Source organism: Somniosus microcephalus, chromosome 16 (genome assembly GCF_052327205.1).
Source record: "Somniosus microcephalus isolate GS21.2 chromosome 16, FLI_Smic_1.0, whole genome shotgun sequence".
In the NCBI taxonomy this organism is placed as follows: Eukaryota; Metazoa; Chordata; class Chondrichthyes; order Squaliformes; family Somniosidae; genus Somniosus; species Somniosus microcephalus.
In genome coordinates, this window is record NC_141002.1 from 33,600,569 (window position 1) to 33,628,421 (window position 27,853).

The 27,853-nt window shown below is 45.6% G+C and overlaps 1 protein-coding gene across 12 annotated transcripts in view; it reads left to right on the top strand.

The window, feature by feature from the left end:
* The window catches only part of cadps2 (Ca++-dependent secretion activator 2), a 983,842-nt gene that overhangs the window by 767,502 nt on the left and 188,487 nt on the right, over positions 1 to 27,853 (top strand). For 7 of the 12 annotated variants that reach the window (XM_086008788.1, XM_086008779.1, XM_086008781.1 and 4 more), the window contains exons 14-17: positions 3,385 to 3,486; positions 18,063 to 18,126; positions 20,222 to 20,345; positions 20,713 to 20,730. In XM_086008788.1, the coding sequence (XP_085864914.1) occupies positions 3,385 to 3,486; positions 18,063 to 18,126; positions 20,222 to 20,345; positions 20,713 to 20,730 (308 nt within the window). Of the gene's footprint in view, positions 1 to 3,384; positions 3,487 to 18,062; positions 18,127 to 20,221; positions 20,346 to 20,709; positions 20,731 to 27,853 lie in introns of all 12 variants that reach the window. The other 5 variants (XM_086008780.1, XM_086008786.1, XM_086008784.1 and 2 more) reach the window with 2 other exon arrangements.

Here is a 27,853-nt window from a genome sequence, read left to right on the forward strand (position 1 = left end):
TGAGACTATTGATCAGTATGTGACTGAACTGAGAAACAGAAGCAAATTGTGTGAATTTGGGGGACTGACAGACTCGCTGATAAAAGACAGACTGGTGTGTGGTATTCCAGATAATGGTCTAAGGGAAAGACTGCTAAGAGAGCAAGATCTAGACCTGGGAAAAGCCATAGCACTGTGTAGGGCTACAGAGACTGTGAAGTCGCAGGCAAAGGAGCTGTTCAGTGACAATAGCTGCAACGTGGATGCAGTGAGAAAGAACGGATACAAACCGTTTAACAAAAAGAGCGCCAATGTGAAAAAAGAGGCGTGGCCAGCGAACGAAAATGAAAGGGACAATCGAAAGACATGTAGTCGATGCGGTACACAGCATCCACCAAAAAAGTGTCCAGCATATGGTAAAAAATGCAATAGTTGCAACAAAAACAACCATTATGCCCGTTGCTGTAAGAACCAAATGCAACAAAGCAAGGTCCATGCAGTAGATGAAAGCGACATAGAGGAGTTCTATGTAGATGTTGTGTCTGAAAACAAACAAGAAGAAAGAGACTGGATGTTGACACTAAAAGTGAATGACATACACATTCCATTTAAATTGGATACTGGAGCACAAGTTAATGTGATATCAGAGACTGATTTTAAGAAAATTAGACCCAGACCAGATACATGGAATAAAAGTGAAAGTGACAGGATACTCAGGTACTGATATACCAGTGAAAGGAAGATGCATTGTCAAAGTAACACACAAGGACAGAGGGCACACGTTAGCATTAATCGTGGTGCCAAAGGAGGTGCAAGCCATACTAGGTTTAAAAGCCTGTGAGAGACTGAACCTGGTAAAGAGAGTCCTCATTGTGGAAAGCGAAGGAGAGACAGTCTATGATGAACTGAATGTTGCGTACACACCGGGTAAGCTGATGTATACAGCAGACACGTTGTCCAGAGCTGTTGACCCAGGAGAGCCCGCAAACACAGTGAAAAGACTGAAGTACAAGGCAAAAGACAGTGGAACTGACTTCTACCAGAGCATGCTTGTATACCGCACAATGCCGCTCGAGTGTGGTATGTCACCAGCCCAACTCCTGATGGGACGTCGGCTAAGGTCAAACCTACCCATCCCGGAGAACCTCCTGAAAACAAAAGAGGGGGAGAAAGTGAGGAAGTTCAAAGAACAACAGAAAGAAAAGCAAAAGTACTACTATGACAGAGGAACACAAAACCTACCTGAACTCCACACTGGTGACCAAGTAAGGTTGAAAGACAAAACAAACACATGGACTCAGAAGGGAACTGTCCTGAGTGAAGTTCAACCAAGATCATACACCATTCAGACAGATGAGGGTGCTGTTCTGAGAAGAAATCGTCGAGATCTTCTCATGGGACCAGCCACAGCAGGTCAAGAGACTGATACTGTTGAACAACCTGATCACACAGCTGAGAACACATCATCTGAGGCAACAACTCAGATTCAAGGACAATCAATCAAAAAATCCTCAAGACACGTGAAGCCTCCTGAGAGACTCATTGAGCAAATTTAAGGACTATTGTTATAGAAGGAAGTAATGTTATCTTATTCTTTCTTCAAGTTCTAGTGTATTGACATATTTCATGTGAACACACAAAGCAAGGTTAAAAAACCTTGATCATGATAATGATAATGTAAGTTCATTAAGTGTTACAGTTAAAATGCAGATAAATACAAAGAAAACATGTTGTTAGTTAAAAGTAAAATACTTTTGTTTTAAGGAAAGGAGATGTAATGATATCAGCAAATAGAGATGGTATTTGCCTGTTCGATTATGATGCCTTAGCAGCATGATTGCAGGTATTGATTGCTTGTGCCTGACCAGCAGAGGGCATGTGACCGAGAGAAGCAAGGCAGTTAGTTTGAGTTTCGGTTTCGTTCTAGATGCATCACAGCATCGTGTCTCCTGTAAAAGCTGTATAAAAGAGTTGAACAGACTTTAGATTAAAACTCATTCTCTTTCATAAATGTCTCATCATTGAACCCACAAAGAAATCAATACACACCCCTCCCCCCCCCCCCCTGTAGAGTTCTGGCTGCGCTCCATGAGTCCGGCACTTCTCTTGAGTGCCAGGCTCTTTTGCCAGCACTCCGATCCCCGGTGGCCCAGCTGGGCCCCGGGCCGCGCTGTGCAAGGTCCCTCCCCTTTAAGAAGGGGAGGAAGGCCTACAATACCGCGGCACGATGTGCTCGCAGTGCCCAAGAGGGAGGCGGGGCACTTCCAGTAGCGCCCCACTTCCCTCTTGTGGCACTAGCACTCAATTTCGGCCGTGGGGGCACTAATTTTTCCGGGCCGCTAAAAGTAGTGCCCCGGCGAAGTTAGCACCCCAAAAGGGGGGGGGGGACTCAATTTTACCCCCCTTATCTTTTATCCTATTGGGAGCAATGGTTCATGCAGTAACAGAGAAAAATTGGTCAGTGCTCCGAGTGTTAATACCAAAACTAGTGCATAGTAAACATATACCTTTGTGAACTTTGTGTGTGTGTGATTGTGAAGCCTTTTTTAAGATGTAAGTTGCAGCTTGAAATGTGTGGCCTGCTTTGAGTATTGTAAACAATGAAAGAGCTGTAAGTATATCCGAGAGGTTTGCCTGGGCCAGTAGCATATATGTAGCAGGTTTGTTGGCAACACTTTGTGGCACACATAATTAGGCCATCTACCTGTCTTTTTGGGAAGGAAACCTGCCACCCTCACATGACCTGGCCTGTGTGCAAGTCCAGTTCCACACCAGTGTGGTTGGCTCTTAATTGCCCTCTGAAGTGGCCTTGCAAGCCACTCGGTTGTATCAAACCGCCATCAGGGCAACTAGGGATGAGCAATAAATGCTGGACTGGGGAGAATATCCTGAGAATGAATATAAAATAAATATATTTTTTATATGGTTGTCACAGGGACACAGAGGAACTTGCTCGCCCCGCTCTCCCCCCTGCTCCAGTTCACAGAGCCACTCTTCTTCTCCCTTTTCACCCCCTGTTCATAGTGGTGCTCATCTCCCTCTCCCCTTCAGTTCATGGGGAAGTCTTCTCCCTCTCCCCTTCAATTTAAATAGGCAAAAGAATATAGGGGAATTTTCCGACATTGCTTTCTTGATCTGGAGCCTTGCCGACTGAGAGTGGAAATCAGAAATCTGGACTTGCATGCCCAGAATTTTCTGATCAAAACTGTTGTAAGATTGTGGCGAGCATCTGTCCAAATTTCTGATATGTTGCAAACTCTGTTAGCGAGCGAGACTCCTTCACAGAATCAAAGAATCACCCCTATTGTTGTCAAAGAGTATGTGTAACTTTGGTGGCATTTCCTATTGTGAGCTTCTGTTTTGACCTCCAAGATTTAAAAGGGCATCTTATCTTCTCTTTTTCAGACCTGACGGAATTGGAACCGTAACAGTTGAAGAGAAGGAAAGATTTAATGAGATTAAAGAAAGACTTCTGTGCCTCCTTGAAAATCAGATCACCCACTTCAGGTAATCTGGCTACTGTTTGCTTGGCGTTAAAAATCACTGTGTTGTGCCGTTCTCCTATCTGGATCCATAAACCCCGATTTTGACGCTAGACATGTTTGAGGCGAGCAGGGTGCAGGGCGGAAGTACCACACGAACTTCTCGGCATGAAACCTAGGCCATTTTAACTCCCGGGCCCAATTTAACTCTGCCTGCACTATCTGCTGCTCAAAGCCAACGGGAATAACACCCAGGCCGATGGGCGGGTGTGGGAATTGAGGCGGGAGCCAGACACAACCGGGGGTCCAGGGGGAATGGCCTCCGGCATAAAGCAAGTGCTTTGGGGGCGGTGGGTGTGGTGGTTTCAGAGCCAATGATGGTTAGGGAGTGAGAGGCAAGATCACGGCAGGAGAGGCCCAAGAATTCCATGTGGGCCCCGGAGCACACCTGGCCCCAAGGAATCCTTCCAAAACCTAAAAAATGTCACTTAACTTGACCTGTTCTGGCCACACTGCTGCCTCGCGTCATGTTTCACTGGCAGCTTTGGTGCTGTGTGGCCCTCCTGCGATTTTATGTTAAATTCACAGTGAGGTGAAGTGCCAGTGACTTTTACCTTTTAATTCGGCCCCCATCTACCTGCGGCCCTACTCCTACAAACAGAAAAAGACTGAACAACAAGATAATTTGATTTTGTGATGTTAGACGAGAGAAAAATTGCTGGCCAGGACCCCTCATGGCTTTTCATCAAAGAGTGCCGTGAGATCTTTTATGTCTACTTGAACAAGGAAGACGGGTCTCAGATTAATATCTCATTCCAAGGACAGCACCTCCAGCAGTACAGCACTCCCTCACGACTGCACCCCAGTCTCAGCATAGATTACAAGTTGTAGTCCTTATTTGGGCTTGAACCCCACTACCCCCCCCCCCCACCCCCCCCACCTTCTGACTCAGGTGACATGTTACCAACTGAACCAGGCTGACACTTAAAAGTCTGCCTATTAAATCAGAAGTTCCACTTTTCTCCGTTTGCATGCGTGTCTCACGATGTGATTCATCAGTTCTTATGAATTTCAGTGAACTTTCTTCAGTACAAAATCAAACGTCAAAGCTCTGTGATCCCGGCACCTGCTGCCCTGCCATCCTGCTTCCTGTCAGATTTTGGAAGTTGACAAAAAATGACAACCCAAAACGTGATATTTAACTTAAAACTGTCCTTATTAAACATGTATTTAAACAAAGAGGCCTCCACATAAAGGAATAAGATATAGATTATTTGTTAATACATTAAAAAATCTTGCGTCTGCGCTCACTTCCTATCAAGTTTTCCAATTATAAATGCCTATGCCGCATTTATAATGGAAACTGCCCAATTAAACTTTGTCGTGCTGGAAGTCCACCTCCCGCCCTCTCAGTGGAGGCCGCACCACTGGGGAGAGGGGATAGTTACAGCATGACGAGTTTACATGGGGGCCAGGACCCCTCACGGGAAGTTTGTATTATAAATATGGACATAGGCATTAACTATACAGCTGCATGCCCTGGTCCAATTATCTCTTTGCCTTTTACCCCAGTTCACCTGAAGACTACATAGAAACATAGAAGATAGGAGCAGGAGTAGGCCATTTGGCCCCTCGAGCCTGCTCCGCCATTCAATGAGATCATGGCTGATCACCCAAATTCAGTACCCTGTCCCTGCTTTCTCCCCATATCCCTTGATCCCTTTAGTCTTAAGAAATATATCCAACTCCTTCTTGAATATATTTAATGAATTGGCCTCTACTGTCTTCTGTGGTAGAGAATTCCACAGGTTCACCACTCTCTGGGTGAAGAAATTCCTCCTCATCTCTGTCCTAAATGGCTTACCCCTTATCTTTAGACTGTGACCCCTGGTTCTGGACTCCTCGACTATCGGGAACATCCTTCCTGCATCTAGTCTGTCTAGTCCTGTTAGAATTTTATAAGTTTCAATGAGATCCCCTTTCATTCTTCTAAACTCCAGTGAGTATAAGCCTAATCAACCCAATCTCTCCTCATACGTCATTCCTGCCATCCCAGGTATCAGTCTGGTGAATCTTCGCTGCACTCCCTCCATAGCAAGAACATCCTTCCTCAGATAAGGTCTTGACTTGCTCACTGGAGCCTTCATCTGCAGGTGGGGTGAGAAGTGGGGGTGAGGTTGTAAAACGGGTGATATTGGATCAGCAGCCTGTTGTATGCCCAACCCGAAAATCAGGCGGGGTGTATAACAGCGCCTGATCCGATACCACCTGTTTTAACACTCCTTCCAAAGTTTGAATGTTTCGCGCACTGTGTGCAACTCCACAGGAGATCAGCTCCTAAGCCGAGACATTTATGTTCAATGCAGTCACACAAATTACTTTGTCCAGTATTTAAATGGAAACTTTTTTTGTGTATCTGTTAAAATAGCAGACAAAGGCCTAGAAATTCAGTAGCGTTCGCCAGCCGTTAACGCCTTAAGAGGGGTAGATTTGCAGCGCTAGGCACTTAGCGCCCGGGCGCAGTCCGATCTGCGCCTACGCCCAACTTCAGTTGACATTTAGCGCTGGCGCAAAGTGTTTGCGCCCGCTCAGCTGCGCGCGCAGCTTATGACGTCATTTCGTCGTGCAACGTTGTTTGTGCGCCCCAAACCGGAAATTCAGTGGCGCCCGCCCAATGTGGGCGTGGCGCTGTTAAGAACTGTGAACTGGAACGCAGCAGAGGCCCTGCGGGCCTCGGGGAGCGCAAATTAAAGGGCACTTAGACTGAACTATAAAGGCCAGCCATTTTGCTGCAATGACTTTAGTGCTTTGGATTTCTGGACAGAGACCAAGGAACAGACCTTACTGATTTGGGACAACATAGGAGAGGTATTTTTGGCTTCTGGCCAGAGCTTGGAAATTAGACTCATTGTGATTTCACTGTTTGCAAGTTTATTATGGGGGCTGCATGGGGTTCCAACCCTTAGTTCCAGCATTATGTGCGAAGGGCTCGCAGACGCTGTGTGAGAGAGCCAGCCATGCCTAGACGCAGAGGGGCCATCAGGCGTCGGCAACGTAGGCCTTACCCACTCAGGGAATACCGGCAGCAGGTGTCCTATCTCACCATGACTGCCGCGCATTGTGTTAAGAGGCTGCGCTTCAGAAGGGAGGTGGTTGCAGAGATCTGCCAGCTGCTTCACAGAGATCTGCGTCCACAGCTGATGTGCAGGACGTCTCTGTCGGTGGAAGTGAAGGTCACGGTGGCTCTGAACTTTTATGCAAGCGGCTCCTTCCAAGCCGCTGCTGGGGACATAGCGAACATCTCCCAGTTCGCCGTGCATCGCTGCATCCGGCAGGTCACCAATGCCCTTTTCGCAAGGAGACACCAATTCATCTCCTTCCCCATGACCCTAGAGAGGCAGGAGCAGCGTGCAGTCGGATTTGCCAGGATCGCCGACTTCCCCATGGTGCAGGGCGCCATTGACTGCACGCATGTGGCTATGCGGGCACCTATCGACAATGCCGAGGATTACCGCAACCGGAAGGGCTACCATTCCCTCAATGTACAGCTGGTGTGTGACCACAGGCAGCGCAGCCTAGCTGTCAATGCCCGCTTTCCAGGAAGCAGCCACGATGCATTTATCCTGCGCCAGACTACTGTGGCTGACATGTTCGAGGCACAGCCTCCACCAAGTGGATGGCTTATTGGGGACAAGGGCTACCCTTTGTGTACATGGCTCATGACCCCGCTCCGCGCGCCCAGGACCCCTGCGGAGGAGGCATACAACGAAAGCCATCAAGCCACAAGGAACATCATAGAGCAAACGATTGGCGTCCTCAAGCAACGGTTCCGCTGCCTGGATCGTTCCGGCGGATCTCTACAGTATTCGCCGGATAGAGTCTCCCAGTTCGTCGTCGTTTGCTGCATGCTGCACAACCTGGCTATCCGCAGGACTCAGGCACTGCCACCTCGCGTTGGACCACCACCTCAGGAGGATGAGCAGGAGGACCATGAGGAGGAGGAGGAGGAGGAGGAGTACCAGCCCAGGAGGGAGCCACAAGGTCCAAGGGCCGTCCGCCGGCGGCTTATTGAACGACACTTCTAGGCCCCCTGTCAGGGAATGGCTTGTGGCAATGAATGCACCTGAATGCAGCCGCTCCGCAAGCCCTCAGCCGGTTAACGCAACAACCACTTGAAACATGACACCTGGACAAGCTGAATAAATAAAAAGCTTTATTTAACAAACTCAGGGCCCTTCCCACATGAAACAGAAAAACAGACAAGACCCCCAAAAAACAGTCAAAAACATATCTCACTCCCACAACCTGGGGAGGAATAACAAAAATTGTCCTTCCAATTGGCCTTCATCCTCGGCCTTACCAAAATAAGCCCCCCCCCTCCAGAACACAAACACCCCCATATAAAAAAACATTTGCCTTCATCTTCGGCCTTACCAAAATAAGCCCCCCCCTCCAGAACACAAACACCCCCATATAAAAAAAACAGTTGGCAGCACACTCTACTTGGTGTGCCGAGAGGGCGAGTCCTTGTGCAGGCTTCTCCGGCCCCTGCCCGACCTGTTGCTCCGCCTCAACCTGGGCCCTGTGGGTGTTGCAAGGCTGGGGGAAGGCTCCTGAGGGGCACAATGCGTGACGGCAGATGCCCTTGGGGGTCGGCCTAGACGAGGTCCGGCCCTGGAGGGGCGGGCTGCTGACTGCTGCAGCTGTGGCTGGCCAGCATCAGTCTCTCCAGCAGCTCGTCGCACCTTGGCTGGGGGAGTGGCAGTGGCAGCTGCAGCAATGGGGGCAAGCTGGCTGGTCGCCAGAGACACTGGCACTCGGCCGGCCTGGCACTGCAGCAAGCGCTGCAATCTGGTGAAGGCCAGACCGCTGTGCTGCAGCAGGGCGGCGGGTGCCCTGGCGATGCTTCCGTGACACAGCGAGTGTGGCAGAAGTGAGTGCGCGAACTGCCCTGGTCTGTGCCCGCATCAGATCAGCCAGTGTCTGGACGGCGCCACTCATGAACTCGCGACTCGCGTCCTGTGCTGCCGCGAGTTGCTCGACACCCCTGGCCTGTGCTGCCGCGAGTTGCTCGACACCCCTGGCCTGTGAGTCCCCGAAATTGGCCACACTATGAGCCAGGGACTCAATGGCCTGAGGCAACTGTCCCACAACCCCCATGAACTCGTTGTGGCGCCGCTCCGAGGCCGCGGACATTTCATCAAGGAGGCGCACCTCCTGGGCGAGGACTGTCTCCGGACTGGAGGGCTGACTCTCCCTCTGGGGAGAAGGCCACCGAGCTGCCCGACCCTTCCCGCGTGCCTGGACGCCACTGGGCCCAGCAACTGCCCTCCCCTGCAACACTTCCCCCCCCTCTGGGGAGAAGGCAGCCGTGCTGCCCGACCCTTCCCGTGTGCCTGGACGCCACTGGGCCCAAGAGCTACACCCCCCTGCAACACTTCCCCCTGGCTCTCCTCCAGGCAAGACGTGTTCCCTCCATTGCCATCCCCTGGCGCGGATGAGGGTTCCCCCGATGTGCCGCCTTCCTCTCGGTCCTCGTCGTCCTCCTCTTCCGAGGGACTGGCACTCTCAGCTTCAGGGACCTCCTCCTCACCAGCTGAAAGCAGGAAGGCACAAGAGTAGCTTTAGAGTGAGGACAGGGCGTCAGCGAGGGAGGCATGAGTGGTGCCATTATGCGCATTGGTGGGACAGTGGCAAAGGATGTAGATCTGAAGCGCAAGGGGAACCAGAGAGGTCCAAACGGTCATGTCCTTACCATTGGGTCCCAGCACAGGGTCGGCATCTCCAATAGCAACGGGGCCAGTCACCCGGCCACGCACGAGTCGAGCCACGCTCTCCTCCAGCTGACTGAGCTGCTGGAACTGGGGACGGCCTCCCCCGGTGACAGTCTGGCTCTTCAAATTCCGCGCCAGCTTGGCCTGCAAGAGAAAGGACGGCCTCTAAGTACAGTGTGGTGCCCTGTTGTTGTGTGCACTGCCTCCCATGGTCGAATAGCTTGGCCAGTGTGTTAAGTGCAGAGAGTGCTATTGATGATCATGCCAGTGCCATAGCTGCGGGAGGAGGGCTGGCCATTAGGCCTTTGAGGTCCCTTTGCCCATAATGTGAGGTGCACATGCAAGGATGAGGAGGACACTGGAAAGGGTACTCACCCTGACCAACCGACTGAGGTCGTTGTACTTCTTGCGGCATTGGTCAGCAGTCCTGGGGACATTGCTGTTGGCTGACACCCTCAGGGCGATTTCCCTCCAGGCTCTCCTGTACTGCCTCCTGGGAGCCTTCTTGCCACTGTCCGGGCACAAGATCTCTCTGTTCTTTTCCAACCCCCTAAGCAGTACCCTCAAAGCATGCTCTGAGAAGCGCTGCGCTCGTTCACGGGCCTTCTGCATGGCTTCAGGCGCTATTTGGGTCCACCAGCAGTGTTCAGGCCTAGCTGCAGGGCTCCACTATCCAGGGCGTGGCTGCAGACAAAGTCGACCCTTCCCCCTTTAAGAGCTGGCCGGCGTCAGGGTGTCTGCTGTCAATCAAAACATGACCGCACCTGCGCTGCGCCCGGCCTCGGCGTTATCAGTCCGCACCGCCGGCTTAGCGCCTAAAGATAGGAGTGCAACGCCAGTTTCAGCGTTCGCCCAAACTCCTTGGCCAAAGCTACTGAATTTCGGCGAAGTGGCCTCCACTTTCCGGCGGGCGCTAACTTTAGCGCCCACCCGACTTTACCGCCCCAAAAGTGGCTATACTGAATTTCTAGGCCAAAGTCTTTTCAGACAAATATCATTTTCACTCATTTTTATAAAACCACACACTTTAGACAGAATAGTTCACCTTATAGGGGCACAGTTAAATTGACAAGCCTCTCCTCCAACACTTTCCCTGGCAATTAGGCCAAAACTGTGCTCTATTTCCAATTTAAAATAATGACAGTCCCTGCAATCGCTGTAAGTAAAAGAGTTAGCGTGAATTGAAGTAGATTGAATGTTGTGTGCTTCTCAATTTCCGTTCATTTGATCTCAATTCAGTAATCTTTAGAAAATGAGCTTTGGTTTGGACCTCTCTTTAGATTCAACACTTTGCATCAGATAAATGGATTTTTAATTCTCGCTATTTTAATAAAATCACCAGCCACTGGCAGATTCAATCTAAAGGCTATGTTTTGCTATGACTGCATTCATCAGTATCCTGCAAATGGGCTGTGAGACATGCAGGAGTACAACACAATAGTCTGCAGCTACAATCAGCTATTGTTTATATTGTTAATAACTAGAGTGTGTTGAAATAATATGCCACTTATGGACACCAGCAAGGATACGAGCAAAAAGTGGAGTAGTCTCCCATTGCTCGATATCATTCAAATTCAATCAGTTTTCAGAAAATTGTTTAACCATTACATCATCAAGGGGTATTAATTTTGTCCAACTGTTCCAATACATCCATACAAAAAGATGGAGAGAATAAGAGCAGCTGGTCCATCAAGTCTGTCCCATTCAGCCATGTTGCAACTAAGCAACACAACCATCAATACTCTAAACTCACCAGCAACCATCTAATCTCATGGGAGAGGCAAATAAACAGATAAAAAAACACCTCAGGCCAATTCAGGGGCAAAGTAATTCTGGGAAGTTCCTATCCATTCCCCGAAGGCTGTCACAATTCAGTTCCAGGAGATAAGAGTGTCCACAAGGTACATTACCCAACATCCCACCTATCTTTTATATGCAGTGATATCAGTCTCATCTAGGAACTTGTCTAGCACCCTTTTGAATGTTTGCAGTGAGCCTGCATACACTGCACGAGCTGGCAAGCTATTCCACATGGTAAGAATCCTCTGGGAATAGAAAAACATCCTGTTGTCTACTGGAGGACATCTCTTTACAAGGCACGCCATTCTGTCTGAGCACAAAACAGTGGACATCTATAAGGTCTCGGATTCCCTTCTTTATGGCTACCTGTAACCATTCTCCAAGTGAGTTGAAGCTAGTCATGACCCACATCTTGTAGGTTGACTTCCCTTCCTTCCCTTAGCCCACCAGGCCAAACTTCCTGTAAGGTTCCCCCTGCCCTAGCCCTGAACTCGCATCTTTCTCCAGTTTCTCTCCAATCTCCCCTCTTGACTTCGCCACACTTTTCTTGTCCATGAGACCCACTTCCTGCTCCCTTGACCCTATTCCCACATTAACTGCTGACCACCCAACTTCCTTTTCTGGCTCCCATGTTAGCTGATATTGTTAACAGTTCTCTCTCCTCAGGTACTGTCCCCCTCTCCCTCATATCTGCCGTCATCACCCCTCCTCAAAAAAACAACCCTTGACCCCCTCCGTCCTTGCAAACTACCGCCCCATCTCAAACCTCCCTTTCCTCTCCAAAATCCTTGAACGTGTTGTCGCTTCCCAAATCCAAGCCCATCTTTCCCGGTACTCCATGTTTCAATCCCACCAATCTAGTTTCCACCCCTGCCACAATACCGAAACGGCTCTCATCAAAGTCACAAATTAAATCCTTTGTGACTGTGACAAAGGTAAACTATCCCTCCTCATCCTTCTCTACCTGTCTGCAGCCTTTGACATGGTTGACCACTCCATCCTCCTCCAATGCCTCTCCACCATCATCCAGCTGGGTGGGACTGCACTCGCCTGGTTCCATTCTTATCTATCTAATCGTAACCAGAGAATCATTTGCAGTGGCTTCTCTTCCCACTCCTGCATCGGTACCTCAGGTGTCCCCCAAGGATCTACCCTTGGCCCCCTCCTATTTCTCATCTATATGCTGCCTCTTGACGACATCATCCGAAAACACAGCATCAGTTTCCACATGTACACTGATGACACCCAGCTCTATCTCACCACCACCTCTCTCAACCCCTCCATGGTCTCTAAATTGTCAGACTGCTTGTCCGACATCCAGTACTGGCTGAGTAGAAATTTTCTCCAATTAAATATTGGGAAGACCGAAGCCATTGTCTTCGGGCCCTGCCACAAACTCCGTTCCCTAGCCACCAACTCCATCCCTCTCCCTCACATCTGCCTGAGGCTGAACCAGACTGTTCACAACCTTGATGTCATATTTGACCCTGAAATGAGCTTCCGACCACATATCCACGGCATAACTAAGACCGCCTATTTCCACCTCCGTAACATTGCCCGTCTCCACCCCTGCCTCAGCTCATCCGCTGCTGAAACCCTCATCCATGCCTTTGTTACCTCTAGGCTTGACTATTCCAATGCACTCCTGGCTGGCCTCCCACATTCCACCCTATGTAAACTTGAGGTCATCCAAAACTCGGCTGCCCGTGTCCTAACTCGCACCAAGTCCCATTCATCCATCAACCCAGTGCTCGCTGACCTACACTGGCTCCCAGTTAAGCAATGCCTCAATTTCAAAATTCTCATCTTTGTTTTAAAATTCCTCCATGGCCTCGCCTCCTCTCTATCTCTATAATCTCCTTCAGCCCCACAACGCCCTGAGATATCTGCGCTCCTCTAATTCTGCCCTCTTGAGCGTCCCTGATTATAATTGCTCAACCATTGGTGGCCGTGTCTTCTGTTGTCTAGGCCCTAAGCTCTGGAACTCCCTCCCTAAACCTCCCCACCTCGCTACCTCTCTTTCCTCCTTTAAGATGCTCCTTAAAACCTAGCTCTTTGACCAAGCTTTTGGTCATCTGCCCTAATTTCTTATGTGGCTCGGTGTCAAATTTTTGTCTTATAACACTCCTGTGAAGCGCCTTGGGACGTTTTACTACGTTAAAGGCGCTATATAAATGCAAGTTGTTGTTGTTGAATGTGAAGCCTCCACAACAGCAGTGGGAATGTTAATGAGAGATAATGCTACTCTCCCTTTGGCCCATGTAACTGAGGTGTCCTCTGAAGATGCCACTGGTATTGCCACTTGCTGAAAAACAGATTGCATTGCAGGGAAAAATTACAAATAAATCAGGGGCCAATGCAAAATAAAGGAAGCACTTAAATCTATACAACAAGAGCAAAATACTGCCCATGTTTGAAATCTGAAATAAAAACAGAAAATGCTGGAAACACTCAGCATCTGTGGAGTGAGAAACAGAGTTAATGTTGCATGTCGATGACCTTTCATCAGAACTGGAAGAATTTAGAGATTTAACAGTTTATAAGCAAGTACAGAGCCAGAGAAGAGGTGGGGTGGTGGTGGTGGTGGGTGAGGGAGGAAAGAACACAGGGGAAGGTCTGTGATATGGTGGAGGACAGGAGTAATTAAATGACAAAAGGAAAGAGGTTAAAAAGCAGGACCTCAAAGGGAGTAGTCTCCAGATTACTCCCGGTGCCACGCGCAAGTGAGTATAGAAATCGGAGGATAGAGCAGATGAATGCGTGGCTGGAGAGATGGTACAGGAGGGTGGGCTTCAGACTCCTGGGGCATTGGGACAGGTTCTGGGGGAGATGGGACCTGTACAGGCCAGACGGGTTGCACCTCAACAGGGCCAGAACCAATATCCTCACTGGGAGGTTGGCTAGTGCTGTTGGGGAGGGTTTAAGCTAATTTGGCAGGGGGATGGGCACCAGGATGTAACATTAGAAAGGGGAAATAAAGTGCTCAAAGGATTGAGAGAGGCAGAGAGCACTAAAGTAAGAAGTAGTAAGGTATTAGGTGGGGTCCAACTAAGAGAGAATACACTATGGTCTAAGATGAGTTTACAGTTTATGTATATGAACGCACAAAGCGTAGGAAACAAGGTAAGTGAGCTGCAGGCACAAATAGCCACATAGGAATATGATGCTGTGGCAATAACTGAGACCTGGCTCAAAAAAGGGCAGGATTGGGTATTAAATATTCCTAGTTATAAGGTGTTCAGGAAAGATAGGGAAGGAAAGATAGGAAGTGGTGTGGCAGTATCAGTTAAGGAGAGTGTTACAGTGCTGGAGAGGGAGGATGGCCTGGAGGGGTCAAGGACAGAATCTATATGGCGAGAGTTAAGAAATAATAGAGGTGCCATTACACTACTAGGTGTATACTATAGACCACCAAATAGTGGGAAAGATATGGAGGAGTAAATTTGCAGAGAGATGCAAGAACTATAGAGTAGTAATAATGGGGGACTTCAACTATCCTAATATAGACTGGGATAGTAATAGTGTAAAGGGCAGAGAAAGGGAAGAACTTCTGAAGTGTGTTCAGGAGAACTTTCTTGATCAGTATATTTCCGGCCCAACGAGGGAGGAGGCATTGCTGGATCTAGTTTTGGGGAATGAGGTAGGTCAAGTGGAGCAAGTGTCAGTAGGTGAACATTTAGGGAACAGTGATCAGAGTATCATAAGGTTTAGATTAGCTATGGAAAAGGACAGGGAGCAATCTAGAATCCCCGACTTGCGCAGGGAGCTGTACCCTCAAGGCGGAAAGGGGATTACAACCAATTAGCTGCCTGTTAACAGACAGTTTTGAGGCTCATCCCCATTTTACCCCTGCAAGTGCGGGCTTCCCGACATCGGGAAACCCCGCTAGGGTCATCGAGACGAGCAGTGGGCCTGCGGGGGTGAGAGGGATCGAAAAGTCCGCTGTGGAGGTGAGTGATGGGTGCAAGTGTGGAGAGGTATGTATGAGAGGCGAGTGTAAAGTGTTAGAAAAAGTTTACTTACCTTTGCTTCTTCCTGCAGGCTTCAACCCTTGGGGATCCGGAGGTTCCTCCTCTCAACGGCAGAGATGACAGAATGGCTGCTGCATTCTCAGATGCAGCAGCCATCTGATTTCTGCTGAGGAAATAGGTTTTGTTGAGCCTTCAGTGCAAGGGCTCACCATAGAACAGAGATCGTCAGTGTTTGACAGCTTCTCTAAGCTGTCAAACGCTGACAATTCATCTGTCAGAAAATTTTTGACAGATGAAATGTCATACGCTGACATCCTCTGTCACCGACTTTTCCTTAATTGCCCTGCTAAGCCTGCAGGGTGGGCTTAACAAGGTCAATCAAGGGAAAATAGCCTGGGTTGGCTGGACGTCATTGGGGGCAGGTCTGAAACCTGACAACCAACAGTCCCGCCCCCAACCTGCCCCCTGTCATAAATCACAACTTCTACAAGAAGTAACTCAGGAAGTACTATTGAACGGCCAGCTGAGGGCGCCGCCCGAGGAGTATAAATACTCAGGCGTGGGCCCAACTTGGCCAGAGACAGTCTGGAAACAGGAAGCTAGTGACTACTAACTAGACCTCCATGTTTTGTTACAAGTCGATTAAAGCCTTGTTTTATGTACAACCAAGTACGTAGTGAGTCTTTATTACGTCACCCCCATTGACAAAATCCAGCCCGAGGTGACTGGCAAAATAACCATAGGTGACGTAAGAAAAAACTTTTTTACGCAGCGAGTGGTTAAGATCTGGAATGCACTGCCTAAAAGGGTCGTGGAGGCAGACGCAATCTTATCTTTCAAAAGGGAGTTGGATAAGTATCTGAAGAAAAAAAGTTTGCAGGGCTACAGGGAAAAGGTAGGGGAGTGGGACTAGCTGAGAGTCGGCATGGGCTCGATGGGCCGAATGGCCTTCTTCCGTGCTATAACCATTCTGTGGTTCTATGACTTATTTTAATATTTGCAAGTACCATTTAACAAAAATGTTTTAAAATGCGAAGATTTGGGAAAACTGCCAATAAATGATAAATCAATAGCTGAAGAGTAAAGCATCTGAACTAAACTGTCAGTGGAAACTGAGCGCTGATTTGATTTGTGTGACCAAGGATTAAATCCACTCAGAAAGTAGGCTGTGCTATTTGCATAATCATCAAATGTCAATCAGCCTCCAGAACATCCACAGTGGGACCTCCTTTATTTTTAGTGGCACATGTAATCCCTAGGATCTGTCACATTCAGTCAGACATTGGTTAATGGGAGCAGATAATGGGAAAAACAATACACAGATTATGTCTATCTGCTGAGGCAAACCAAGCTAGAGGAGGGAAACACAACAGCAAAGCATGTAGCTCATTAAAAAAAAAATTAACTGTACAGGACGGGGATGCTGATTAAGGTTATTTTACTAATGGGCTAATATCCATAGTATTTTATGCAGTATTTGATGGGAGTTATTCCTAACATTTTTTACTGATCTCAACATAAATTGCAGATTCTTGAGCAGGTTTGACTGGATTTAGAGTTGTTCTATATTCGTTATTTTGTTGCAATCTTTCTAACTCTGGATTGTGTGCATATATTTTATAAAATCAATTTCTAATGCGGTAAGTGTAGCCTATGTTATTATGTTCTTCCCCACTCAATTATGTTAACTGGAGGATAAAAAATTGTATAATAAAACTGAAAATGCATTCTTCATAGACGGGTTTACAACTTTGCTACACATAATGTGCAATGGAAATCCTCCCTGTAGAAGGGGAAATGATCGTAGAAGCACACGTTACAAAGCACTTAGAGCTGTATCAATGAATGTGGCCTGGTATATTAATTAATCCTTAAACTGCCACCAGTTCCAAAGAAATAACAGTTTCCCTGAGCAACCAGTTTCATAAGTTTTCAGCTCGCACGCTGAAACCCATATTATTGTGCATGGCTTTATTACTGTAATTTTAACCCTATCCATCTGCAATGTGCATTTAGAATATAATTTTAAAATAAAAATATTTTAAACATTTATCCACTGTCTTTAGGTCGCCTTAGTTATGTCTACTTTACTCTTCCTATAATTTAAGTTTTTACTTTTTCATCTATTCTAACCAAATCTGTCTATTCTAACACTTTCTTTTAAGAGAAAAAAAATGAACTTTAAGCTAGTATATTTCCTGTGGTGTCCATGTTCCCAACATCCATTTTGGATGTGGAAGCAAATTCCAAAACATTCAGGCTTTCATTTGTTGAAATCTAGCTCCAGAAGGTGTTTGATGAATCTCAAAGGCTGAAGATTGATGCAATGGCATTAAACACTGATCTCACACTTCCAACAGGGAGCCACAATCGAAGAGAACACGGGTCAGAGACAGGAATACAATACTGTAGCTCCCATTCTCTGACTGGCACACCCTACAAATGTTGCATCCTGTTGGGGGGCACTGAATTTGTTCCATAGACACATCAAGGCCAATATTTCACACATGAAAATATGTTAAATGTGGAAGGGCTGCTAGCGATTGACTTGAGTTGCCAGCTTGACACGGGTTTAAAGTTTGGCTGCATGTGAAGACTTGAATGCATGTAGAGTCTTTCAAGAACCGAATTGCAGTGAGGTATCACACCACTGATAAATCTTTGAATGATGTGACTTTATACCGTTTAGTGTTTTAATTTTTGCATTCTTTTCAGACCCATGTTCCTATTCTGTCTCTTGGGATATAGCCCTTCAAATTAGTCAGTCCAGGAATTTATCAGCCAGTTTTATACTACATCTTATTCATTATAATTATCATTAATTTAATTCTTTAAAGTAAAAAGAAAATTGTTATGCACATGCAAACATAAATTTAATGCAATTTGTTTTAATCAAGTCCAGTTCGTTCTTCACCTATTCAGTACTGGCATAACCCATTATATGGAAGTCTTGTAACAAGCCATGATTAAGGTCTGTCCTGACCAACGATATTATAGAATTGCACTGTATTGCTGTTTAATTTTAAATGCGTCTAAGTCCTTTGTTACTGTCCTAGGTACTGTTTCCCATTTGGACGGCCAGAAGGTGCACTCAAAGCCACTCTCTCGTTGCTTGAAAGGGTAAGTTGAAATTATAATGGAATGTACTCTTAATTCTTGGTTTCTTTAACGTGCTTGCCCTTTATCACATGCAATAGTAAATCATTTACTAGAGGTGGTTCAAAAGCCACTAGTCACTAACATCCTTTTTTATACTGCAAAGCAGCTTACTCACACTATGGCAGAATTTGTGTTTCATGATGATCATGGGATTGGCCACGGTTGTTCATCTTGACCATCCAGATGTAGATGGGAAGGGTTCCATCAGTAGAGAACCAGACACGATTCTGGGCTCCACCAGCTGGAAGAATCTTCCCTTTCTGGCTATTGGTTATGCATAATGAGGTAATATGCCTTAGCCAGAATGTTCTTCAACTGAATTCAGAAATTCCCCCTTTACCCATAATTCCAGACATCAAATTCAGGGCATGCTGTGGTAGCCATTTTTGGTTTGCTGGCCCAAAAATTGACAAGTAAACATAAAGTGACACAGAAGTATTCAAGAGAACCATTTTGTAACACAATAAGTAGGTTTGGCACTTTCACTCTTTGCTGTAATTCAGTGGAGATTTTCATTATTTTGACCATTAAGGAAGAACTGTGAATGATTAACTGGTTGCACCTGGCAAGTGCAATGAAAAAAATAACGTATATATTCATGAGACTTTAATATATTTATTCATGAGCAGGTTCATTGTAAAGTGATAACAATGGGCAGGTTACTAATACCTTCAGCACAATGTTCCCAAGTTGTTAAAAAAAGCAAACAGAATGTTCGGGTGCATAGCAAGGGGTATATAACACATAAATCAAGAACGATAATTTCAAAACTGTATTTGGCCCTGGTGAGGCCATAACTGGAGTACTGCATGCAGTTTTGGTCTCCTTATTTCAAAAGGATTTTCAGTTATTGGAGCGGGGGTGCAGAGAAGGGCTGCACGGTTGATCCCAGAACTTAAGAAAATGGTGTGCAAGAAAACATTGACTACCCTGCATCTTTTCTCTCTTGAAAAGAGAAGACTGAGAGGGGATATGATGGAAGTGTTTAAAATTATGAAGTATTTGGACAAATTAGAGCCAAGTAGGCTTTTCTGCCATGTACAGAAACAAGGGGTCATATTTACAAATTAAGGATAACAAAAGAAAAAAGGAAATGCAGGTTGGACTTTTTTTTAATAAAAAGCTGGTAAGTATGTGGAACAGATTACCAACACAGGTGGCGGAGCAAGAAATCTTAATGCTTTCAAGAAGGAATGGGACAGGTTTTTGTCATCAAATGGGATTTGCTGTTATTAGAAATGCCCCAAAGGAATACTGTAGATGGGTGGGCTAGATAGGTCTTCTCCCACCTGAAACGATGTTATGATCGGAAGAGTTTGTGACACAGATTCTGCCCTCATGGAAGGAGGATTGATGCTAAAAATGGGCAAGAAAAATGCCCCTATATGGAACATAAATTGTATTCAGTTTCTGAGTTTTATGACGTACAATAAATTAATACAATAATTAGCTGCTCAGATTCTAGCATCCTCATAAAAAGCTAATTTATGTAACTGAACTTCTTTTAACTGTCAACTAGCCAGAGTAGAAATTATCCTTGTTTTACATTTCAAGATGCATCTGGCCTCGTTTTTTATCATGCATTAAAATGAAAATGTGATTAATTGATTCATAGTATAGACGCGTAATAATAGGACCATATTTACATGGAGTCTAAGCCATTAGGATATTTTTTTTCCAATTTTGTTCCCTTCCCCCCCACTCCTTTCCTATAGGTGTTGACTCCATATTGAGTTACACTTCCATGAACACCAGCTTCCCTCCACTACCTCCATGTCCATTACCCATTCTTAGTGTATGAGCCTGGACAGTAAGTGTCAGCAGGCTGTTCAATTGCAGTGGGCATCACAAACAAGTCCAATCCTGTCCTCACCTAACTTTCACATGTGTACACTTCCAGTAGGGGTCACTGGGCAGCAATGAAAAGAGGAAATTCAGAATAAATCAATCTTTTCAAAAGAACAAAAAAGAAAAGTAGGAGGGGGCACGTATTGGGAGAAAAGGATAGATGCATGTAATACAATTTTTATAGATTTGCTGATTTCCTTTGATAAAGGTTCTGATGAAAGACATAGCCACCCCTGTGCCACCTGAAGATGTCAAGAAAGTGGTGCGAAAGTGTCTGGAGAAGGCTGCCTTGATCAATTACTCTCACCTTTCAGAGTATGCCAAAATAGAAGGTTGGTACGTTTGATACAGCCATCCATGTGGCAGAGAGAGCCAATTGGGTCCATTAACTGAACACTTTGTGGCAAGTCTTTCTTTCCCATTGAACAAATCCAAGCCTCTGCAAATGCAAATGCCTCATTAAAATCTCAGCTGGTGAACTGCAGTCTTTTTCTATTCATTGCTTTAATCTGCCTCATGGGACCTCCTTCCAGCACTGAAAACCTTTCACTAAAGCTATTCTCTTTTCCAGTCCCTTGTGAAGCCTTGTTAAATAAATAGTTGTGTTATTTTACATGAATTTAAATTATGTTTTTTTTTTAACCATTAGCTAATTTACTTTCTCCTCTTTCTACTCCCTTTTTTTGTCATTTCAAGCAGCCAGTGAAAAGGAACCAGGTAAATGGATGCATGCATTAGTTGATGGTTGCACCTCTTTAAACAGATTCATTGTCTGACAATAAATGTCTCTCAGATACTTGTCCTATATTATCATTCAGCATGTCTTTTTTTCTGGAGGAAGATTGTTGTTATTCATTTGACTTGCACCCAAATATATTGAAAAATGGATAGTGTTGTTCCTTTTTAGAAATTCTGCACATTGTGCTTAACAACTTAAAGGCACTTTGCGTCCTGTGGGAAAGGATTGCAAGATAACAATACATACAGTAATGTTTCTTTCAACCCACGTGGCCAGATGGTGCATATCCAATTCTTTCTGTTGGAAGTTATGGTGGTGAAAGGCACATGTATTGAGACAAAGGCCCACTAACTTTTGTACTCACGCAAGAGGATCAAGGTACTGGGGCTTGAAAGTTGAAAAGAAGGCGATTCATTTGGAATTTTTCAAGGAAATAACAAATTACATTGAGAAATGGAAAATACTAATTGTGATTGGTTTTAATTAAATTAAATAAGTGAAAAAGGAATGCGTCTTAATCTTAAAGGGGAAGCAACATTTTGGAGTAACGCAGCACATTGAATGATAAATGAGAGAGAAAGCTGTATTTTGGGAGAAAGTAAGGAGCAGTTGTGCAGCAGCCATCATACTGTCATTAAATTCAATATCACACACGATGGAACAAGAGGAAATAAGATGAATTGCGGGGAACTGCTTTGAAGGATAAACTGGGAAGGATAAATCAGGAAGTGGCTTCAATCTAATCTACTTCCTCCTCATAAAAAGTATATATATAAAACATGTTTTAATTCATCTCCTACCTGAGAGGAGAAAATCAACTGGCTGTAATACAAAACATGAAGTCTCTGAAGCCAGAGACTGAGGTAATGGATCAATCTTCAGTAATTCTCCTAACTGGGGATTGATATCCATCCATTTGGAGCTATTGAATTGCTCTAAAACACCAGGACATGTTGATGAGCAGTTGATGAAATGAAGCTAAATCAGATGCCTCATTGTGGTACATAAAAACAGGGAAATCTAACAGGTCACATGCACTCTTTGGATAAAGGCCAACATTATGATCCCACAAGTGAACTTGACATCTATATTGTTGTCTGATAATTATTGGAGTCTTGTGCCAAGGAAACAAATAAAGTCAATTCAAAATGGGTTTTTGAAAGATGGGTCCATCTTAAAAGAAAGATTATTGGAATCTCTTGAGGACATAACTGAGTTGGTGGATGATGGTAATAACTGTATTTTCAAAACACATTTAATAAGTTCCCCCACAAAAGACTTGTGATTAAAATGAAAGCTTGTATGGTTGAGAAAGAATGTAAATTTGCTAATGAATTGGTGATATAGGGTGTATTTATCAATACTTCTAATTGGATAGCCATGACCAGCAAGTTTGCCCAGGGCTTTGTCAAAGGATACTTACTGTTCCTAATGTTAGCATTAAGATGAGTATTGGAAGTAGAGTACAACTATACAATGTACAGGAAACTTTGGTTTATCCGGAGGTTAACTGTCCGGAATGCTCGATCCACCGGCAAAATTCAGGAGTCGGTTCAGTTAGTTTTTTTTCTTTTCGTTGCTTTTTTTTCACCAGTCAGGCTCTGCAAGGTCTAGCTGAAGCTGTTGCTTAGCTACAGAGACGCTTGCAAGCTACGGCCGACTGTTTAGAAGCACAGGGTTTGTTGCTAGATACGGAGCTCAAAAGCTCCGTATGTTTTAACATTAGAGCTGGTTTGTCCGGTAGTTTTGATGGGACGGCAACAGCTCGGTCCCATCGGTGCCGGATATCACAAAGTTTCCTGTATTGGTAAACAGGATGTTTTGAGGAGAGAGATATAATTGAACAAGATCTACAGAGACTTAACATCTAGGGATATTAATAGCATCTCATGAGAAATATAAGGTGAAACACTATTTGGGCTAAAAAAATAATAAGTGTGAATACACAATGAAAAGTATATTGCTGAATACAGGAAACTCTTTATTATCCGGCACCAACGGGATCATCGTGGTGCCAGTTTATCAAAAAGTCCGGATTACAGAGAGGTATAGTTTAAAAGGTACGAGAGCTCCGTACACAGCAACAAATCCAGGCTTCCCTGTTGCTTAGCAACATGTGCAGGAACTCCGGCCACAGATCAAGCGTCCCTGTTGCTTAGCAACAAGTGCACGAACCCCAGTTACACAGCCACAGATCCAGGAACTGCCACTAATATGAAGTAAAACTTACCTGAACCTGCTCCTGAATGTTGTCGGTTCAAAGAGAGTTTCCTGTAATGTGGAACAAGAAAATGACTTGGGTGGGTAATTGGCTAAAAGCTGAAAATTTTATCAAATTATATGTTAATGATCGTCAAAGCAAATACTGTAAGAGCATCATGATATATTAATGAGTGTTATCTCCCACTCTAATGCATTGGTAAGACTAAACTCATGAGTTTAATTTTCTTTCAATAGCTTGCTTCTTAACAGGTTTGTATAATGTTCCTTTGCATAATATTTTAGTTCCCTCATTGCCCTGTTTATTTTAAATGGACTAATGTTACAATATCCCACAAAAGAATTTAGACCACATTAAGCTCGACACAGCTAGAGAAAATTAAAACCTTCCAAACATTTTTTCCCAGTTTTTCTCAACATGCAAAATGCACAGAAACACCAGAAAACAATTAAAAAAGTAATGCATTTTGAAAGGAAGAATGAGGAGAGGCAATTTAAACTAAATGGTAATTTTTTAAAGGGGTGCAGGAACAGAGAGACCTGGGGGTTCACATACATAAATATTTGAAGGTGGCAGGACAAGTTGAGAAAACTGTTAAAAAAGCACATGGGACACTGGGCTTTATAAATAGAGGCATCAAAGTAAGGAAGTTACGCTCGACCTTTATAAGTCATTGGTTAGCCTTCAGCTGGAGTGTAGGGGCAATCTTGCCAGTCCTGGGGAGGCAGGTATGGAGGCGGGACTGCCGGGAAAATGGCAGAATTTGGGGGCGGGTACCCAGCCCGCCTCTGTGCCATCTTGCCAGGAGGCGGGTAGCTGTCCCGGGCCAGGTCCCATCTCCTTGGAGGCGGGAAGGGATTACAACCACTTAACTGCCTGTTAACAGGTAGTTAACAGGCAGATAAGAGGATTCTCTTCATTTTACCCACACAAGTGCGGGCTTCCCAAAGGCTGCGAACCCCGCCAGGGCAACCGAGGCGAGTAGTGGGTCTGCGGGGGTCGGACGGGTGCAAAAGTGCACTGTGAAGTTAAGTAATGGGTGCAAGTGTGGAAAGGTGAGTATGTAAGGTAAGTGGAAAGTGATAGAAAAAGTTTACTTACCTTTGTTTCCTCCTGCAAGCTTCAAGAGTTGGGTATGCGGAGAGTCTCGCACCTCCGCGGCAGAGATGACAGATGGCTGTTGCATTCTCCAATGCAACAACCATCTAATTTCTGCAAAAGAAAGAGGTTTGATGAGTCTTAAATTCAAGAACTCATCAAACTACAGAGAATGTCAGTGTTTGACAGCTTCACAGAGCTGTCAAACGATGACAATTTTGACAGATGAAACGTCATACGTTGACGTTCTCTGTAACCGGCTTTCCCTTGATTGGCCTGCTAAGCCCGCTGGGCGGGCTTAACAAGGTCAATCAAGGGAAAATAGCGTGGCTTGGCCACAAATCGATGGAGGCGTGACATCAACCCAACAAGCAGCAGTCCCGCCTCCAACGCGCCCCCATTGGCAAAATCACCCCTTTTGTGTCCAATTCTGGACACCACACTTTAGGAAGGATGTCAAGGCCTTGGATAGGGGGCAGAGGAGATTTACTGAAATGGTACCAGGGGTGAGGAATTTCAGTTATGTGGAGAGACCAGAGAAGCTAGGATTGTTCTCCTCGTTAGAGCAGAGAAGGTTAAGGGGAGATTTAATAGAAGTGCTGAAAATTAGGAAGAATTTGATAGAGTAGATAGGGAGAAATTGTTTCCACTGGTAGGAGGGTCAGTAACCAGAGGACACAGTTTTTAGATAATTGGCAAAATAACCAGGGAGATGAGAGTTTTTTTTACACAGCAAGTAGTTACGTTCTGGAAAAATTGCAGGGCTATGGGAAAAGAGTAGGGGAGTGGGACTACTTAGTAGCTCTTTCAAATGCTGTCCAAGCCACAATGGACCAAATGGTCTCTTTCTGTGCTGTATGATTCTATGAGTGGATAGTGATGTTTAATCTGCTGTAATTAGAAAAAAGGTATAAAAGTGAATGGGTGAGGACTTCGTAAATACGCTTTTTAAAAATTTGTTCTGAGAATATGGTTGACACGGGCAAGCCCAGATTTGTGACCCTTCCCTGGCTGCTATGAGCAGGTGGTGATGGGCCTTCTCTTTGAACTGCTGCAGTTTTTGTGGTGATGCTCCCTCAATGGTGTTAGATAGGTAACTACAGGATTTTGACTCTGAAAGAGATGAAAGACATATGATTCCCAAAGTTAGGATGCTGCGTGCCTTAGCGGAGTATTGGCATGTGGCAGTAAAGTATGCAGACTAGAAAGTACCAAATTTTATTCTCCATCTGTGTTGAGTTGGCTGACCTCAGCCAGGATCACAGTGGTGTTCTCCAATTATCCTAAATGTCCTCTTGACTATTGAGAGAAAAATCAGCCAGGGCTCTCATTCCTGATTGCTGTCCAGTGGCCCACTGATGGGGAAAATGAGCACATGTAAACATCAGGTGAGGATAGGATCATGCTCATCTGTGATGCCCTTTGTAGTCAAAACAATGTTGTCCTCATTGTTTAGGTTCAGACATGACAAATGCCCACTTGGGCAAAGCACGGGAAGACTGTTAACACTTGTAGAACCGTACTTGAGTACCTTTAGGAGAGGACATGAAAAATGGGACAAGGTTGGGAAGGAAAATATTTTAAGTGGTGGTGGGGGGGTGGGGGGAAGGAACGTAGTGTATAACTGCATCATGTGGTGTGGTAGCAAGACATTGAGACCAGGCATTCCAAGGTTTGCTTCTCGATCTGTGCTTTGTAGGCTGATCTCTGCCAGGCAGCAGTTAGGTCACTACAATTGGTCTTCGTATCCCTGGTCTAGGAAGTGGAAAAATCTGTCATGGTTCCTATTCCTGTTTGCTATCCAGTGATCCCTGCTGGAAAGTGTGTGGATGTTGGGTGAGGACAAGGCTAGGCTTGCCTGTGATGCCCTTTACAGGTGAATAGCCTGCTGATACTTACTTGTCTAGGCTGACACAATATTCTTTTTCAGTTCTTACTTGTACCAGAAGTGGGCTACTTAATAAACCAAACAATATTGTGTCTTAGTAGGACTGGCAATTTCAAGTTGGCCTGGTTAGGTGCCAACCCTACACTGAATGCAGACTCCGCTGAGCCATTTAAAAAGGAAATGAAGAGATTGCTGATTCAATAGAGAAATAGGAAGCAAGGGCTTGATGCCAGATAGAAGTGAGGTTATGATGGGTTTATGTAGATCGTGAAACCAGAAACAATGCAAATTATTATCAATGGTGTAACAGGACTAGCTGTATAACTCTATTAAGAACTAGCTGGGGGGGCCCGGCGTTGCCAGGGCAGTTTAGAGGGCTACGCGGTTGACGGCCAGCCGCTGCCGCTCCCCTGCTCTGTGTCTCGGGCCGCGTGGTTGATGGCCGCCCGCTGCCGCTCCCCTGCTCTGTGTCTCGGGCCGAGCAGTTGTGAGGCCCGGCCCGAGTGACCCCAACTCACCTCCCGCTCCGGCGGGCCGACGCAGCTGCCCCGCTCGCTGTTGAGGAAAAGCAGGTAAAAAAATGGCGGCGAAGTTTCGGGAGGCTGCAGGATTAGGTCCCGCCCGTGACGCACCGATTGGTCAACCATCAGGTCACTGAACTGTAGGATTGGTCAACCATCACGTCACTCAACGCAAATGAGCGGATTTTTGAACGTTTTTTGTATACTGTCCGAACAATTTTTGTCTGACCAAAAAGTAAATACGCCTATGACACTCCCCTGATCATCAGCTTTCTTTTATAACATATGTGTAGGTACGCTCTATAACTTTTGAGTGTATAGCGGACAGACAGACAAACCAACTGCTTTATATAATAATAATAATAGATAGATGTTATATTAGCATTCCTTTATTGGCCACGCTTGGAAATATATCAACAGTAATGTTTGAAGTAACTTAAAATTGATAAATGTTAGCTTTGTTAACCGGTAACTGAGGAACTCCTGGTTGTAGGCAGCTACAATGGTCTAAACCTACTGGGACAGGGGCTTTACAGTGAGATCTAGATCCTTCTTGGGGGCAGTTAAGGCAGATCTCTTATATTAGTATAATACAATACTCCCAAAGAGAGTGCTCTTTGGGGAATAAAAAGTCATATGTTAAAAGTAAGTTTACCTTTAAGTAAGTCTAAGTAAGGGCTGGATTTTCCAAGCCCCGAGGAGGCGGGCATGGAGGCGGGACAGCCGGTAAACTCGGAGAAAGTGGGGGTGGATGGCAAACCTGCCCCCATCCCGCCTCCGTGCCCATTTGCCAGGAGGCGGGAAGATGTGCAGCTTCGGGTCCCATCTCCTAGAGGCGGGAAAGGCATTTAATCCTTTTAACTGCCTGTTAACAGGTAGTTAACAGGCAGAAAAAAGGATTAGTGCCATTTTACCTTCACAGGTGAAGGCTGCCTGACCTCGGAGAACCTCGTCGGGTTGGAGGAGACGTGGAGGAGGTCTGCAGTGGTCGGAGGCACCTGGAAGTAAGATGTAGAGGTGAGTGATGGGTGCAAGTGTGGAGTGGTAAGTATGCAAGGTGAGTGATAAGTTTAAAAAAGTGTTCACTTACCTTGTTTTCCTTCCATAGCCTTTAGCCGCGGAGGATCGGGAGAGCCGACATCCTGCTTGTCAATTTCAGGTAATGGCTGATGGACACTCCGATCCATCAGACATCTGAAATTTACAAATTTGCAATCTTTCATGAGTCCTCACCTCAAAGACTCATCAAACTAAAGAGAATGTCAGTGTTTGACAGCTTCAAAGAGCTGTCAAACGCTGTCATTTCTTCTTTCAAGAAGTCTTGACAGATAGTACGTCTGACGTTGACATGATCTGTCAGTGACTTCTTCCCG